Genomic DNA, 18298 nt, shown 5'->3' on the forward strand with positions numbered 1-18298 from the left:
ACAAAAGTCCCCTCTCCAGGGCAGGCCCAAGACATTTTGGCACCTGAGGCGAAGCACAAAATGGTGCTCCTCCCCTGCCAAGGAAGAGATGAGTGAAGTGCATGGGAACAAGGAATGAGGGTGGGAGGATACAAGCAGCACCTCCTATTTGCCAAGAGGCCGTTGTAGAGAAGACATTGGGGTGGAGGGCTGCTGAGGAGGTGTCAGGTCCAGCCTCCAAGGAGTATGCTCTGTGTTGTTGCTGCAGCCACTGCTACAGCAGGGGGCAATGCATTCCTAGGGGGCCAGGTCTACTGCTCCTGTGGATCTTGCCACTGGAGGCAGTCACCTCACCTTGCTGCATGGGTGGGCCAGCCCTGCCCCTCTCCCACATTTCCCAAGTGTCCCCAAGCAGAACGCCATGCAGGGGATGAGCTTGCTGATGGGAGCAAAGTCTGGATCCAAGCTACTGTCTGGAAACCAATCGCTGGAATATCCGTGACCAATTTTAAGCTGGGAAATCTAATCTTGGTCACATACAAGAATCCTTACAGCTGCAAGTTTAGAAAACTGGTCAAGTTGGGCTGCAACACAGCAGGACAGAAGAGTGAGTTTGCTTAAGGAATTTTCATTTGGCAGAATTCTTACTCGTTCTGAAGTTGGTTTCACTTACATATTCCCCCACTCTCTTCTTAGCCTAATGAAACCCACTGGAACCAGTGCCATGGTATACTAAGCATCTCTTTAGTTGCTTTCTAAGTAAAGCAACCATATAGGCTTATTTGTGCTCAAGGACAACAGTTAAACATGCTGCATCATAATGTTTCTTCCATTTGTAACGCTAATGACCCAAGCAGTGAAAATTTAGTGTGACTCTGAAATCATATGGGTCAAAATGACGCACTTTTAGCATGTTAACAATATAATAAATACTTCTTGAATGGGAACTTTGATCCCTTCTGCTGTCCTAATGAAAATAAAGGCTAGAGAAGGCTGGAGAAAGACTGTCTTCTTTATTTAGTTTTTTTACTTTTGGATGTGGTTTTCCATAATTATTTTTAATTAGTTACGCTCAGGACATGAAACCTATGACTATTCTTTGGCTTGATACAGATGGAATGTCACATTATCATCACATGGTAAGGCATGAAATTTATTTACTTTACATAAACAGCCTCTACTTAAAACAACTTAATTCAGAACATTCCTTTGTCAATGGGCAGCATTATGTAGATCTTAGTATATCATTCTGCATTAGCAACATAAAAAATGGCACCATTGTTTGCCCATGACTAGCATTTACAGTAAACAAAATGTTTTTTGAAGAGAATGTAAGCAAACTTGAGAGCAGCTGCCAGGAGATGAAATCTAGTCATGTTGCTGCTGTCCAAAGCATGCTTTATGTGTGTGTAGGTTGCACTCTGCATATTTCAAAGGGGAACTTTTTAACAGTTTTAGCATTTTGTGGGAGTGAATACAAACAAAACAAACCTTTATCCTGCTGATTCTTAGGCAGGGTTTCAGTAAATGCTAAATCTAAAAGAGACATTTTACTCAACTTTTCCCTAATCAACCAGGATTAAAAGATTTGTGTACAAATGTTTTTGTGCAATGCAAGACAAAGCACCAAAGTTCTGCAGGTTTTAAAAAGTGCTGTTGTCTGTTACACAGCTTTTATGTACAGTACTGCTTCCAACCTGATTTGGTCCAGCTTGTCCAGTTTCCCATCTTCACCCAGTGTAGATCAGGGGCATGCAAATGAAGGCTAGCGGACTGTATCGGAATCTACCGTTTTTTTGGGGGGGGGGTTGTCCAGGCTGATGCAACCATGTAGTGACTCGGTTCCAGTCCAGTTGTCCCAGGAGTTTAAAAAAGGAACAAAAGATTTTCAAAGGAAAAAAAATGTGGGATGAATTGGGAAGCTATTGCCTATGCCTGACATTTAAAATAGTGAAAAGAGCTAATAAGCGCTCTAGTCCTGTTAGTTACTACCTCATTCCTTGCACTTTTTAGGTGCTCTTTAGTGAAGAACAGAGGGATCTGCCTTATAGTGGCTATGTTATGATGGGATGATAAACTATGGTTTGTTGTGATGGGGATGATCTTGGGCAAGCCTCAGGCTTTGTGTCCACTCCTCTTCCAGAGAACTGTCTTTAACAGCTGTGTAGCAGGTCAAAATTAAACAGGTGAAGCCTTTTCTGGTATGGAAAAAAGCTTTAGATGTTCACATTCAGTCTGTCAAACATTTTATTACTTGTGTGGCCCTAATTTATTTTGGGGTTGTCCAACCCAAGTGCAAAATAGGATACAAAGCTTAAAGCAATTTGTGTCCTCTTTTGCAAGAGGGGGCAGAAGGCCTAATCCACATACAGTGCATTGGACCCATTAAATACTGTTGGCACCCCGGACTTGCTCACAGACAAGTGTGTGCAAGATTGCAGCCTTGGTTGCCTCGAAAGCTGTGCCACTCTTGAGATTATTTTGTAAGAGACAAAGTTTTGGCTGTATTGATTTTTGTGGGGTGTTTTTGTGTTTCTGCTTCAGGTGAGACTTTAATCTGTCTAGTAGAGAGATCCTACTTATTGTGAAGAAAAATGGTCAGAACTCAGTTATTCTTTTGACCTACAAGTACTGCACGATTAGATCTTTTTCTCATCTCAACAAAAAAACGCTTTGTTTCCTCAAAGACACTTGTGTTAATAGGTGGCTGTAATTAGGGTGTGAATTTTAAAATACAGCCTTTGGCATGTTTAGCATCACAGGCCAGAGCTGCAGGTGTGATAGATACTTGGGAGGCAAACTACAAACTTCTCCAATGATTTACTATTCTATGCTATGTAGATGAAATATTAAGCTATTAATTTTGGTGGCAGACATAGAAATGCATATGAGACATATGACTATAAAGCTTCAGATATATATACACAACCAACCATATGGATATGCACAAACACTCAGACCTGTCAAACTGCATTCCTTATATGAAGGTCTACCATTCAGCCATTGTACATGAACTTTGATGCATTACTTTTACAATGTGTTTTTCTTGCAGATCTCTTCCTACAATGCTTTAAAAAAAAAAAAAACCCCACCAAACCCTGACATTAGATATCGGGTGAAATGAAAACTATTAATTATATAAGTGTTATGTATAGTAATTTGTACATAACTATAAATACTCCTAAATATGTCTTCTTTGAGACGTACAATAGTTATTTTAAATAATAAAAAAGGAAAGGTGCATTGGTTTGGAGTCACTTAATAGCAATTACATTTTAAGAGGTGTAAATAACTTGCTATCCAGACATTACAAATATCCAGGTGCTCTGTATGTGCTGATGACAACAAAATTGAAAAGAAAGACTGCAATAATTCTGACTGGTTTTCTCTGCAGAAGATATTGATTATTTGTGTGTGGTGAGAGATTTGGAAAATTCAATTAAAGGAGTTGTGCAAAGGTTTCATAAATTTTCCTTATACAGCGTGTACACAGACACTGTTGCGTATTAAATCAATGCAGCACTTCACAATATATTTTCTTTGAAACATAAAAATAAATAACATTTAAACAGTTCTGCTTACTACAGAAACAAGTTTTATTTTCTGTGAAGCATTTAGTCATGTGCTATCACTGACTCATACACATTTGCCAGCTGTAACAAATTTTATAGACGTTTTCTCCAGAGACATAGCTCATGTACTATGAATTTTTAAATGAGCAAATGGTGAAGAGGGGATGTCAGCAATATAAAAATTGATCAGTTAAAAGATAAAAGCATAAGTAAAGAGATTTGTATGGTAGTCTTAATAGGTTTTATTAAATAAAAATACTATAAAAGGACAGTAATAAATAGACTGAAGGTTTTAACTGTAGTTGAGGTGGAGAAAAATTATTCTGGCACATTTAAGAGAAGATTGGTTTTATATCACCAGACAGGTGGCCATTTTTTCCTCTCTCCCTCTCCACTTTAGAGCTGTTCATGGTTTAAAGCATTTAAACTTGCACACACATGCATAAAAGAGAGTAAACTTTCAACTAGATCATGACCTTTCACTGTGCTGGTGGATGGGTAGAGGAACAGAAGATTCTCCCCCACTTTGCACAAGCGGATTAAGGTAGATCTCTAGAAAGACTTGTGCAACTCCCCTTGACCTGGGCAGGTCTCATGAAGTTGAACAGCAAAGTTGGCTAAGGTCTCTACACAGTGCCACAGTTGATTCTGATTCAGCTCAGAGCCCGTGTGGTGCAGTAACCAGAATCTGTAGGAAGGGTTGTAGCTCAGTGGTAAGAGCGCATCCTTAGCATGGCCAGGGTCCCAGGTTGAATCCCTGGCATCTGCAGCTGGGAAAGACTCCTGGCTGCTGGACAGTATTCACAACACTTACTTAGATGACCCAACAGTCTGACTTGGTATAAGCAGCTTCTATGTAACCCCAAATCCCCACTGAGCATTGAACTCTCTAAGGCCCTGGGAAAGCCAGTATCTTGACTAACTTGTTGCGTTGTTGGAGAAAGGGCAAAATGGAATGGTAAGAAGCCCACTGTGTGGCCTGATATTGATGTATGCAGTTATAATAAACACAGGGCAAGACATAGGAGTCTCTTGGGGGACTGGACCTTTGGTGGTGAGCCTCAAATCTACTGCTTGTCCCCCCCCATCACACACATACACACACACACACATATATACACACACACACACACACACCGTATATAGGATCACTGACTTTGCAGTGTGCACATCCCATAAACAAAGTAGTGTTCCCCAGCACCACCATCTTCATTCTCCAGGGATACCTATACATATTAACTTGTGTCATGAGCCTCAGCCACAGAGTCGTTAAAGCAGCAAGCAGCAAGTCTCCCCCAATCTTATGTCCTTCAAATGCCTTGGACCTTGTAAGCTCTCATGATCTCCGATTGTGGCCTGTACTAGCTGGGGATTATAGGGGTTGTCGTCCAAAACATCTGTTGAGCACCACATTGGGGTAAGGCTGACCTAGCAAGATGCCTGCCAAAAGTAGCTTCCTGATGGTCAGCACAAGATTGAGTTGGTGGTAGGCTTGGAGTTCTTTCTTACCCCAGTTTTTAACTTGCCAAATCCTAAGAGCTTGAAGTTCTAACAACCCACTGAAACCTTTTGGGTAAGCCTCTGTTTTTGCCACTATAGTTAAAATAGAATCTTCAATATTTGCATTAACTTGTGTTTAAAAGCAATTTATGTTCCACAAGATGAATGCATCCCAATGAAAACAGTGGGCCCAAAAATGTTATATTGTGTCCAGTGACTATGTTAGATTTTTCATTTTCTGTTAAGTATAAACTGCAATATAGAATTGTATTGGTTTTCTTGTTATATGAAAAAAATGTTCTTTGTTTTACAGACTATCTCCAACCCGCCAACAGCTTTGAATATCTTAAATCCCTCATCAACTGAGGTGAGGAGATCTTCATGTTTAAGAGACAGGATTGAAGTTTGTAATTGAAAGTACAGTTAAAATATATGTGTTTATTGGAAGCTTTTTGAGGAATGGCAGATTTGTGGGACTTAATTTCTAGCACCCCTTGATTAATAACTCATAATAGGGGGGGACTCTTTTCACTGGTGTTCACTTAATTTGAATGTAAATGACTGAGAGTTAATTATTAATATTTTCTCTGCAAACTGATGATTCTTTAATTCCCAAAATGTGTATTAATCAATATGCTGGGCTAGTTCAGACATAGTGTTTCCAAAAGGCTTTACTTAGCATACATGTGTAAGTTTATATGTCAGAATGTTTTCTAAAACAGTTTTTTGTTTGTGTTTTCATTCATCCAAAGAAATATTTGTTGGAATGATACCACATGAAGTGCGTTCCATTTTTGGCACAGCATCAAAGCAAACTTAGCAAGTATTTGAACCATTTTTGTTTCTTGCTGGCTCAGGAAATTCTAGTTTACTTGAGAGCTCATGATATGTAATTTTACAATCGCTCAAAATAGGATGACTTCCAACTTTGACGAGGTTCCCTTGCACAAAGGCAAAATTGACTCTGAAGCTCTACTAAAATCATGTTGTTTTAATTGCCATTTTTCTCCAGGAATATGTGTGCTGAATCACGAGATGAGACATGTTTCTCACTTTCGAGTACTGGCATTTCCAAAGCCCAGCTCATCTTAAAACATGCAATATATGTGCAGTGGGACATGAACACCATGCCCTCCTCCAAGGGCCACCCCACATTCATAAGCTGGATGTGACAAAATGGTGTTTAATGCGCCATTTAAATTGAGTAGGTCTGATTTGTGTGATCTACTCTTTCCCCAACTATTTGAGCAGGAAAAACTATTGCATCAGTTGGGCCTGCATATACTGAACTCTCCTCCTGTAGACCTTTTCATTCCAGCATTGTATGCAACATGTGGCCCAGAGGATGGGTTGTGGAGGGCAGCAAGATCCTGTTCCCCGACTTAAAGTAGACAAGGCATGTGTGGTTAGGACACAAGTCCCCAAACAAACAAAATTAAATTATCTTCCTGCACAGAGCATAGCATAATTTTTAATAAAATGCCATCCTTTCTGAAACACAATGAAGATATTCCAGGTCTTGCCTTGCAGGCAAACATTAAGTTCATTGAGCCTGTCCAGTATGTCGGCCAAGAACCCTAAGCAAAGCTAGAAAATGTTTGTCAAGGAAATGACAAATCCATCAAAATGTATGGTCCTTGTTTCTGAGTTTACAGACTCCTACAGATTCTTACTTCACTGTCACTTTTTGTAAAATCTGCAGGTTTTCACACATGGTAAGAGCTACATTAGCTTCATTAAAATTTGTTTTTTTTGTAGCTAGTACCTGGTCCTCTCTCGGACACAGGTGGCACTGTGGGTTAAACCACAGAGCCTAGGGCTTGTTGATCAGAAGGTTGGCGGTTCGAATCCCTGCGAAGGGGTGAGCTCCCGTTGCTCAGTCCCAGCTCCTGCCAACCTAGCAGTTCAAAAGCACGTCAAAGTGCAAGTAGATAAATAGGTACCGCTCCAAGCGGGAAGGTAAACGGCGTTTCTGTGTGCTGCTCTGGTTCGTCAGAAGCGGCTTTGTCATGCTGGCCACATGACCTGGAAGCTGTACGCCGGCTCCCTCGGCCAATAATGCGAGATGAGCGCCGCAACCCCAGAGTCTGTCACAACTGGACCTAATGGTCAGGGGTCCCTTTACTTTACTTTACCTGGTCCTTTACTCATTTCACATGGCCAGTGTTGTGTCTGATAGTATCTTGGATAGTATCTCTTCCAAACACCTTCATTATATTATTAGCTGAATGAGAAGTTTTGAAAAAAGAATTGTTAGCAGTTCTTAATGTCAGTCAGTGATAAAATAAGGACTCTTGCTCAATCTCAGGTGATCCAGTGTAGCAAACATAAGCCATCCCTTGCATTCCTGGTGCTGTTTGCATTGTTATACACACACAATGCAAAAAAAGGGACTTGGGTTCTGAGCATCAACTGCCATATTGGCAGTTCTGCAGCAAGTTGTGGTATTGGACAGTAAAGACTTAGCTGTATGGTATACTACAGATGCTGCTATTTTTATTGCTGCAAAGCACCACAATTTTTTTTTTTGCTGAGGGAACAGACATGGCTGTTTTGTTCTTGCCACAATACAAAAGACACCATCATGCCTCAAATAATCTAGAAGATGGAAATAAACTCCACTGAAGTGAGGCTTACTTCTGAATATGCGTGCAATGAATTGTGCTGTTACAGAACTCCCTTTTTTTAAAAAAGAAGAAGTAGTAGTTGATTGCAGGATATCTTTTACCAAATGGCATTTTAATTAATGATTGCTCATTTATTTTAATCAATGGTTTCATGCTATCATGATAGGATGGCAATTTTGCCTGTAGACAAAGATGTGGCTGTTCTTTTGAAATCAGAATATGAATCCTCACCTCTCGCCAGACAGGCAGCTCTTTTGTTGCCCTTCCAGCTTTCTTTCTCCCACTCATATTCCTGTTTCTGGCCTTCTCCTCTATCCCCTTATTCCTGTTTCCCACCTTCTCTAAGTTCTAACCCTCACTTACTAAACTGTGCTGCTAACCTTGGCCCACTAACCATTTAGATCAGGGTTTCCCAAACTTGGGTCTCCAGCTGTTTTTGGACTGCAACTCCCATCATCCCTAGCTAGCAGGACCAGTGGTCAGGGATAATGGGAATTTTAGTCGAAAAACAGCTGGAGACCCAAGTTTGGGAAGCCCTGATCTAGGGTCCGCTCTCCTAAGCCAGCTCCTACGCCCACTAGTCTTCTTGGTCCATAATTTCAAAAGTACAGGGAGGCTTGACAGAGTAGCGTGTCTCTCTGCAAGATACAGCAAGCAGAAGAACCCAGCTATTGAAAGATCTATCAGTTTAGAATCATACCCATCTGATTGGACCAATGACATGTACCTCCAGGTAAACGGATCCAGGGGTTGCCACTCCTGCAACACTGCTTAGGTGCAGGTTTGCAGACCGTGCAGGTTTGCAGTAGCAGCCATGCTCCTCCAAGAGAAATGTTGGCGCTATGGCAGGCGGCAAGAATGTGAAAAGCAGTGCATTAAGTAATACGGTTTCTTGCCTGTCTCCATGGCATAAAATGCACCAAGGAGACTCCCAAACATAGAGAGCACAGCAATAGACTCTCTAGCATCTGTCACAAGCATCTAAAAGTAATTTGTGCTTATGTGTAGCATTTCCCTTCCCCACCCGCCTCCTGAGGTGTTACATGCACATTGTCTCCTTTCGATGATTGCTAATGGACACCATACTGTAGGATGTTCATGCCAGGAAAGCAAGCTGAAGTCTTAAGACTTGGTCGATGGAAGCCAAAATTGTAGCCAACACAACTGGCATAACAGTTGATGAACTGCGGGTTACACAAAAGGCAAAGCACTTGCATGTCTCTTAATGAGAAAAATCACCTCCTGTTATTCCAGAGCAGCTATGAAAGAAACAGGAGTTTGCTGAAAGGTAGTCACAAAACAAGAGAACATATTCAAACCCAAGGATGCTATGTAATACGTCTAATTTTATACTTCTTTATTCTAATCCTTTATATCCCTCCTTTCAGGAAACAAATCCTTCGTAGGTTGAAGCTTTCTAAACTGGCTCTTGGTAATAGCAACCAGAATCCATGTATTTGGGGTTGTTCATTAAATATGTCTCTTGAAATGATAAGCTGACACATGAAGTTGCCCCATGTTAAATTGTGAACTAAAATAATACTGGGAAGCATTTGTATTTTAACATCCAGTATGCTTTTCAAGGAAGCAGGGTATTCTGTTTTCTAGGTGTTCTGTCTATACACAGGAAAGCTAGAGCTAAACCACAAATAGCGCATTCAAAGGGCAACATGGATGCCGAAATTGTTGTTTATTTTATTCATTTTTTTAACCCACACAGGCCGTATCTGAAGAATATATTCTGCTTGGCTGCAAGATTCTACAACTGCCTGATCCTACTTAAAAGGTTGAAAAGAAACGCCTGTAAATCTATCTCCCCAGCAAATACCAGCTAAGGATTGCTCAGTGCACTAGGCAGGTGCACATCTAGATACAGTTTCTTGCGTCTAATTTAAACTTTACAATCTGTACAACCAGATAATCTCAATGTAAATAATACACTTCTCCATAGCTCTTTTATGCAAATGGGTAACAGCACAAGCTGAATTTCTGCACCAGGCCCCTATGCTTGCCCTACCTTGGTAAAATGCCTCTGTGAGCTTTCCCCTCATGTTTTGGGAAGAAGAGCTGTGCTTAAGGATGGACACTATTTCCCAGGCCTTCAAACAAACTGTAAATTTCACAGTAATGATATGCTCCATGCTTTCTCTGAAGGAGTGCCAGTTTGACCACAAACAATGAAGACTGCTTGCCAACATGCAGGGCATTGTTTATGCAACTTATCAGCACACCCAAAAGGAAGCAATTTTCCATCTATCTTTGGCTCGCTACCATCGTTTAGCTAGCAAAACCTTATGTGCCTCACATGCAACATTTTCAATGCCTTTTTAGTTATTTTGGTTTACAAAAGCACCACATAACTTTAGTTTTGCACTGCTAGCAAAACTAGCAGTATGTTCTTCTGCTTTGTGGTGCCTGAACTTATGCTGCAAAATCATTAAAAAGCAACACCATAGAGATTAATGTTTCTTTGCAATAGTACCTGCAGGGACAGGAATCAGTAAAACCTATCCTAGCATGTACTGAGATCCACAAATGATCTCACGTTTCAGTCAAAATAAATGGTAACTATGCTGGAATGTTTAGAGGGCCAAGTACATCTTTAATAACTTTTCAACATAAAGACTATTTTTAATGGAAATTTAGGTGGTGGTGAGGCTGAGGCATGTATCTTCTCAGGTGACTGACACTGAAATGCCAGCTTCACCATTTTAAGTGTAAGCAGAGTGGAGCCTTAAAAATGTGCTTGCTCATCTCTTCTGTATATATACCCTTTATGATGGTTTGAAGACACTACATAGGGAGGTTTTCCTTCTTGATTTGCACTGGGTCCCCTTCTGATCCCCCAAAAGCTGCTCTTGAAAGTTAGAAGACTCTATACAACAGATTTGGGAGCTGCAGAAGGGGTGGTAGACAAACAGGTAGAAATTGTGGAGCCCTTGCTCCTGGTATGGAATATAAGCGCCTTCTGCCCATGCAAGAAGCTTTTTGCAACCAAGCAGACAGTAATAAGTTGTTCGGCATGTACCAATTTCAAAACTGAAGTTGTCAACTATAATTGGGCCACAATTCTTTTTATAGAATAAAACTTCTGAAAGATAATTTTGCGTTGACAAATTGTTTTTAAAAAGTGGTTTGCTTAGACACTTCAGTGTAAATAGTACAGGTTTTAGGTTACAGTTCAAAGTATTTCACTGCTATCAGTGCTAGTTACTTCAAATATATGCATATGCTTTTAAGCAGGAAAAGGTTGAGGGACTTTTTCTTCCCAGGATGCAATTGCTAGTCAGTTTCACTTACTGTACATAGTTTGAGGGACTTTATTGGGGCAACATCATTGCTGCCTCTTCAGTTGTTTGTGGCATCATAACTCATTTCCAAGCATGTTTACTTACAAATAAGTTCTACGGATTTCCTTGGGACTTGCTCCCTTGTAGGCTTCTTCAGAATTGCAGCCTAAGGCTATTAAAGTACTGCTTCTTAGCCACTTGTACTAAGCTTTTTCTCTTTTCAGAAACAGCTGGGTTGGTTAAGAACCATTTCCTAGTTCTACATAAGGTAGATCAGATAACTCGCGCTTTATCACCCTTAAAGGCCATCTGAAGGACAAAGAAAAGAGATATACATAAAACTAATGTTTTTCTATGCTGGGGAATACTTGCTCTGGGCTTGATGACTACAAGCAGAGCAAAGGGCTAATGGAAATGTGAGATCAGTGCTCTGTCAGCAAGAGTGACTGTTTCACACTCTCCTTTCCTGAGTGATTTTTGCAGTGCTTCAACCATAGCTGCCAAGTTATCCCTTTTTTACAGGGATTTTCCCTTATGCTGAATAGGCTTCCTCGCGAGAAAAGCGAAAACTTGGCAGCTATGGCTTCAACATCTTAGAAATATTTTACCAAACTGTACGGTGTGGTCTAAACCACTGAGCCTAGGGCGGGGAAGGTCCGCGGTTCCAATCCCCGCGACGAGGTGAGCTCCCGTTGTTCGGTCCCAACTCCTGCCAACCTAGCAGTTCAGAAGCATGTCAAAGTACAAGTAGATAAATAGGGACCGCTCCGGCGGGAAGGTAAATGGCGTTTCCGTGCACTGCTCTGGTTTCGCCAGAAGCGGCTTAGTCATGCTGGCCACATGACCTAGAAAAAACTGTCTGCAGATAAAAGTCGGCTCCCTCAGCCAGTAAAGCGAGATGAGCGTCGCAATGCCAGAGTCATTCGAGAACTGGACTTAACTGTCAAGGGTCCTTTACCTTTTTAACAAGTGAATGAAGTAAATGAACACCTACACAATCCTCATTTTGGAGCAGTGTGGTTGCTGATAGCACGCCAGAGACTGAAGATGCCCGCTTTTCCCTATCTGTGGCTCTAGACCCAAGGGAGGTGAGGCTGGCACGAGGCCCAAGTTGCTCCATACCTTGAATTGGCTCTCCAGTGGTTGTGGTACCTATGCCTCTTGGGAGGAATAACTGCTGTGAGAAAGGAGTAAAGTTAAGCTTGGTAGTATTTAATAAGGGAAATGTGGAAGTGATCCATAGATAGATAGTCCTTTCATATGTGGAGGCTAGGAGACTTAGTTTGGTCAGAACCGAGTATACACATCCTGAGTTAACGTTAAATGCATTACTTTTGGTAAATGAGTCACCATAGACACTAGTGGCCCGTAAAAAATTGTGTCCTCGGCTTTTTAGATTCATCTATCCATGTATTATCTGAAACCAAAGGGGCGCATTGGTTGCCAGATGTGTGTGTGGGGGGGGGGAATCAGCTCTCCTACCACACTAATAATAGCTTTAAGAATGGCGTGGAAACAGACTATTGTTAATGTCATCATCCAATAAAACATTGGATTGGAACCAGACAACAGCTTGGAAAATTGAGGTTTCCTACCTGGTCCGTGGAACACCACCCAGCACTTCCCCTTACATAGCCCTGAGAATCCTAGAGGATAGTGTGGGAACTGGTGCGATGGAGTGGGGAGGTTCTGCCAACTATCCCGTCACACCAGTTTCCGCTGGTGCATGGCATCTCTGAATCCAACCCCCTGCTTAGGGTTTAACTTCCATTACTATGTGTGACAAGGCTGCACATTCAGCACATGCTATCCTCTTCCGTTCACAATAAATAAATCCAAATTGCATAGGAACACTGGGCCTCCACTCCAGGGGAAATTGCACACACCAGTGGGTTTCTTTGCACACATATCTGAGTAACAAACCATCCAACAGATGGTCAACAGTGAAGGAAGTTTGGCCCGATTTGGGGCACACCCAATAAAGAGGCAATTGCACCGTCCAGGCTGACAGAGCCAACCATCTGTTTGGTATAATCTTTGATCCAATATTGGGAACCAGGAGTGCTTTATATAGACTGACAGGAACTAAATAAACATTTTATGCATGCAGTTTCTTTCAGCACACTGGACCTTTGATAGATTGATATAAAAACTTTAAAGAATACCGTTTGAAAGTGTGTACGGGTTTGTATACTTGCAGACTTAGAAGGCTTACTTGGTGTAGGAAAAATACAAGTTTCATTGGTGTAGGATATCATTCCCTTTAATACAATAAATTATGTATTACTGCTCTGTGGAAACTTTACTTTTAATAATCTTCACATTCCAGCACAATGTTTTAATTTCAAGTCCCCATGATTGAACCTATGTTTTCAGCTTCTGTTCATTTTCATAGAGCATAGCAGGGCCATTAGAAAAACAGAGGGGGAGGACATCATTAGCATTTGTTTGCATAATAGATTGTAACTGTGCATGCAGAATTTTGGTTTCCTGGCACAAGATACTAGGCAGCTTGAGCTTTGCAAAAAGCTACATTCAGATTATGTTGCATTTTGTATGGCAGCAAAGCAAACCATGTACTTGCAAACTGAAAATCTGTATCGGAAATATGTAGTACCACTTTATCCCATTTTAAGGGCTTTGTCTTACTGCTGTACATGTTTTCAGAACAGCAAAAAGGAATAAATTTGGGTGGAGCTGACATGCAGTAGAAGCATGTGATAAGTCTATATTGTCTTGTTGAATAAGGTGCTAAAATATGGCAACAAATCAAATTAAATCAGAGGCTTCTTGAATTTTGTATTTAAAATGAATACTCAAAGTCAATGTGTATATAAGTATATAAGACTTTGGCTAGGAACAATGAACTAATTGTTCATGTCCATGATGATGTGTCATATACAGCAGAAATGTCAAGTCTTCCTAAGTGGCTGCTAGAAATTGGTCTAATTCTTTATACGCCATGTACACTTTTGTCAGTGCAGGCAGATGGCATGGAGACAACCATCAAGCACCAAAGAATTCCAAATGGATTTGAATTCTTGCAATAACTTCATATTTTAAAACCCAACAATATTTGAGTTGCAGGCTATTAAATATCAAGACTATTACAAGAGAGTGCTACAGAAAAAGGACTTTGCACAATTTGAGTTCTTGGTGATCTGCATTAGAGTTATAGAATTAGAATCTATATGACTAAAATGCTATTTTGGCTATAAAATTTGCATGTTGCTGGGAGGCTTACATGTTGATGTACATTAAAAATAATGTTGGCCACAACAACGCCTTGGGACTCTTGTTATGGACTTTTAGCTAGTATAAAGGTTAATACTGAAATAAGACTGTCATGGAAGTATGAACCATGACACTGAGTCATGAATATTAGTTCAGTGGCCTTGATGATTTTAAGTATATCATAGAGAATAGTGAAATATTGTACAAGGCAGCTTAATGTATCTAATCAAATAGGCTAGAAGAGACAGCATTTAGTAGCCGTAAAATATGGTTCTGCATCCCCAACACATTTAATTTGAAGTGCATTAAACTGAAAACGCATGCTATTAATTTGGAAACCTTATTCAAAATAAGCCAGTAAAGGTGGCCAAAATATTACTTAATTGTTTTCAAGGTACCAGTAGCTTTCCATCTTCAACAAATAATCAAGTATGATGTTTCCCTTTTATTGCATACAGAGGACAAAGAGTCCATTTCAAACCTCTCTTAATAATGGCTATTCACATTCCTGAAACAGCACAAATTGACATGTAAACATTTTTGTGTGGCTTTCCCCAGCAAATACATAAAATAAGAAAGCAATTTATACCTCACATTACATATGATTTAAGACATAGTTCTATGAAAATATTAAAAGGTGTCCCCTCGCTTTAGTCATTAGTTTTGCGGGTTGGCACTTTGACCTAATTGGTTTTTTTCTGATTTCTGCTATCTCTTGATTCCCATATTGCAATGACATTAAAATATAGCAAGAAGAATAGAAAGTGCAAGCAGGATACAGCAGAGACAGCTAGAGGAAATAAATCTGGTAGCCTTTGTGGAGGATCCAATGTAGCACTCATTAAAGTCAGGATGCCCATCAGAGTTATTGAGACAAGGAACTGAAAGGAGAGAGAAAAGGTACACTGGTTATCACTGATTTACAATGTCCAATAAGTCGTTTCATTGCTTAGGTGCTCTGTTTTCATCATCCCTATGGAAGATATTTCAGAAAATACAATGTGTCTCTAACGTGACATCTTATGTACCAATTGCCAGGGTTGATGCAAACATGGTCACGTTGTCCATATTAGGATGCTGACTCTAACCATAGTTTAGTGTGAAGTGAACAAGCCCAAATGCACTGGAGCAAACTTCCTACTCGCATCCTTCCCTCTCCTCTTTTCTTGATGCTTGTTTCAAACAACTGTAATTAATGTTAACCACAGTTGGTTGGTTTGAACATAATAGCCAAACTGCAGGGGTTTTTTGTTTTGTTTTTAAGTGCAAGCCAAAGGCATGCTGCAGCTTCTTCATGCCATTCTAAAAGTGTCAGGTGCTGCCCCAGATAACTGCTTAAAATGTTCCAGCAATTTTCTTCACCAGCAGCATCTGCACAGAGTGGGAATCATGGCAGCAGTGCGACAGGGGACCTTGGCAACTATACAGTGGCTTATGTTTAAAGCTCATAAACAAAAGGAAAGCATCTACCCCTTAGACAAATCAGTGCACAAAAGACAAGGTTTTTGTAAGAGTTACTTACTGAACTCCTAATAACCGTTGTGAATGTTCTGAACCATGGAATGCATCGTCTAATGGAAGTGGGGAAAAGTTTTAGCTGCATATTGTCTTCAGAAGTATTTTCAAATATTGAAAAAGAAGTTGCACACACTGTGAGAAAGGCCAGTGTTGTCACAATATATGGCAGGAGCAGGCCATCTTTCAGGAGAAGGGGAAGCATGCTGTGGAGAAAGAAACAAATTAGTTCATGCCCTGTCGTAGTTATTTGCCCAACAACAGATAAGGGAGTGAGGGTGGGGAGTCCTCAATAAACTCAAGTTAGAATTATTTAGAAATACTAATATTCAAACTACTCACCTGAAGGTTGAAACAAGTAGAAACCATGTAGACATAAAAGGAATTTCATGTATAACTAAGCAGACGGGTCTATGGGGGAAAGCAAATAAAACCTACATAAACATTGTCAAGGTAACATTTCAATTAGTTGACAGCGGAGCTGCTACATCATACTTTCACATTATTTTTTGTTTTAACAAAAGTGATGCAAAGCCACAGTAAGGGGCATTCATTTAGAATACAGACCACCGGCACATTAATAACAGTAATGGCCAAGCAGCCCATTAGGGCAACAGAGTAAAATAAATTGCACATGGAGATTGTTTATGCACCTTCCTATTGGGGTAAGTGAAGTGTTAACACCACTTACTATTCTTACAATCATGTATATATATAGCAATAGAAAATCCAAATGGTGAGTGCCACCAGAATGGTAACAAAAACAAGGCCACTGAGAACCCAAGATAAAGGTATTAGCAATATTTAGTAAGGGAAAATGTAAGGGGAGATTCCCCCAATGAAAGCTGAGTATGCTCAGCAGCTACCTAAATGTAGGATGTCTGGGGATGAGGCATTGGTGAAAGAACCAAAGCAAAATATAGTGAACCGAGAAAATGGAAGAAAGCTTGGCTGGCTGGCATATTCAATACTGTCACCCCACACTTCAACATTCTATTGCAAGTCCCATTCTTTACTACTACTTGACTCATTTTTAACACAGGAAGCTGCCTTATACCAAGTCAGACCATTGAGGCCCATCTTGCTGAGCAATGTCAATGCTGACTGGCTCCAGCGTTTCTGGCAGAAGCCTTTTCCAGCTCTAACTGGAGAGACCAGGAATTGAACCAGGGACATACTGCATGCAAACGTGTTCCGTCACTCAGCCATATCCCTTCCCTTGTCAATAAGAGCAATTCTGACAGACCCATGCAAGCAAATGGCTGAAAGTAGTTAACAGAAGGGCTTGATAATGAAGCTCACATAAAGGTGACCTGCAGAAAGACATACTGACATTTCAGTTTCAAAACAAGCCAGCTTTAAAATCATGGTTTCTGAAGCTGGCTGGTTTAACTACAGTTCGTTGGTCTGGAGAACACGAGACAATTTCCAAAGAAGCCGGAAAGTAAATACTAGAAACATCCTTCCAGCTATGCAGGAGGAAAGGAGTAGCATGCAAGCCTGAGTCTTGCTCGGATTCATTTTAGCTGAAGCATGTAGCACTACAACATGGTTTAACATTCTGGGCAAACAGACCTACAGATGCAAAAACTGCTCTTTGGTCCCAAGTAAATCCCAAAATATCAGATTTGACATTACTGTGATATAGGAACCTGGCTCTACGGTTCCTGCTGAGCATGTGACTTCAGTGCATGTTCAGCATCTTATGAACTTTGCAAAAGCCATCTCTGAAGCATGTGGACCAATTTTAGAGCTGTCACTTTTCCCACTTCCCCACAATTTTCCTACTTCCCAAGTCTACTTCTTACATGATGGGTGTAAAAAGAAAAGAGGATGGAAGACAATGCATTCTAAAACATTTAGCTTTTCAAAAATAAGACATAGAGGGCACCTCCTTTGGCCAGGTATACTAAATACCCTTTCATGCACCCTGGGCAAAGGGAATAATGTTATTTGGTTGAACCAATTCTCTTGTGCTTCGGCACATTCAAGATCAGGCACCCCCAAACTGCGGCCCTCCAGATGTTTTGGCCAAAACTCCCATGATCCCTAGCTAACAGAACCAGTGGTCGGGGAAGATGGGAATTGTAGTCCAAAACATCTGGAGGGCAGAAGTTTGGGGATGCCTGTTCAAGATGTACCCTTGCATAGGTACTGGAGCCCTATTCTAGATCAGATCCCATGATCCACTTCATCAGATGTGCTGTTTGTTTACTTCCCATTTCAACAGATAATTAATGGTGCAATATATTTTTAAAGCGGAAGATACAACTTACATTGAAACTAGAAGAATAGATTTTTCATGCACTTGGAATGAGAACAGGAAGAAGGATAATGCACAGCTAACCTGTTAAAAACAAAGTTAACAAGTGTTAACACAATGAGGCAACAAGTACTGCTTATATATCCATTGACAGGAATGTGTAGAGGATGTTTTTGCTATTCAGAAACAGCTTACATGTATCCATAGAAGCAGGCTTTCCCAACATGGTGTTCTCCAGATGTTTGGACTACAATTCCCATTGCCAATGGTGAGGGTTGATGGGAGCTGTAGCCCAACAATATCTGGAGCACCAGGTCA

General features: G+C 40.6%; 2 protein-coding genes across 5 annotated transcripts in view; one reads left to right on the forward strand and one right to left on the reverse strand.

The window, feature by feature from the left end:
• Nucleotides 1-10780, forward strand: part of ITGB3BP (integrin subunit beta 3 binding protein) — a 36607-nt gene extending 25827 nt beyond the window's left edge. The window contains exons 8-10 of the mRNA XM_088673957.1: nucleotides 1093-1118; nucleotides 5365-5418; nucleotides 9399-10780. Of these exons, the coding sequence (XP_088530083.1) occupies nucleotides 1093-1118; nucleotides 5365-5418; nucleotides 9399-9461 (143 nt within the window). The 3' untranslated portion in view covers nucleotides 9462-10780. The remainder of the gene's footprint in view (nucleotides 1-1092; nucleotides 1119-5364; nucleotides 5419-9398) is intronic.
• A 2435-nt stretch (nucleotides 10781-13215) lies between these two features.
• Nucleotides 13216-18298, reverse strand: part of ALG6 (ALG6 alpha-1,3-glucosyltransferase) — a 30139-nt gene continuing 25056 nt past the window's right edge. For all 4 annotated transcript variants that reach the window (XM_035122538.3, XM_035122537.3, XM_088673956.1 and 1 more), the window contains exons 12-15: nucleotides 17994-18064; nucleotides 16060-16128; nucleotides 15725-15923; nucleotides 13216-15083 (exon numbers count right to left, since the gene is read on the reverse strand). In XM_035122538.3, the coding sequence (XP_034978429.2) occupies nucleotides 14886-15083; nucleotides 15725-15923; nucleotides 16060-16128; nucleotides 17994-18064 (537 nt within the window). In that variant the 3' untranslated portion in view covers nucleotides 13216-14885. The remainder of the gene's footprint in view (nucleotides 15084-15724; nucleotides 15924-16059; nucleotides 16129-17993; nucleotides 18065-18298) is intronic.

Source organism: Zootoca vivipara, chromosome 7 (assembly GCF_965207765.1).
Source record: "Zootoca vivipara chromosome 7, rZooViv2.hap1.1, whole genome shotgun sequence".
In the NCBI taxonomy this organism is placed as follows: Eukaryota; Metazoa; Chordata; class Lepidosauria; order Squamata; family Lacertidae; genus Zootoca; species Zootoca vivipara.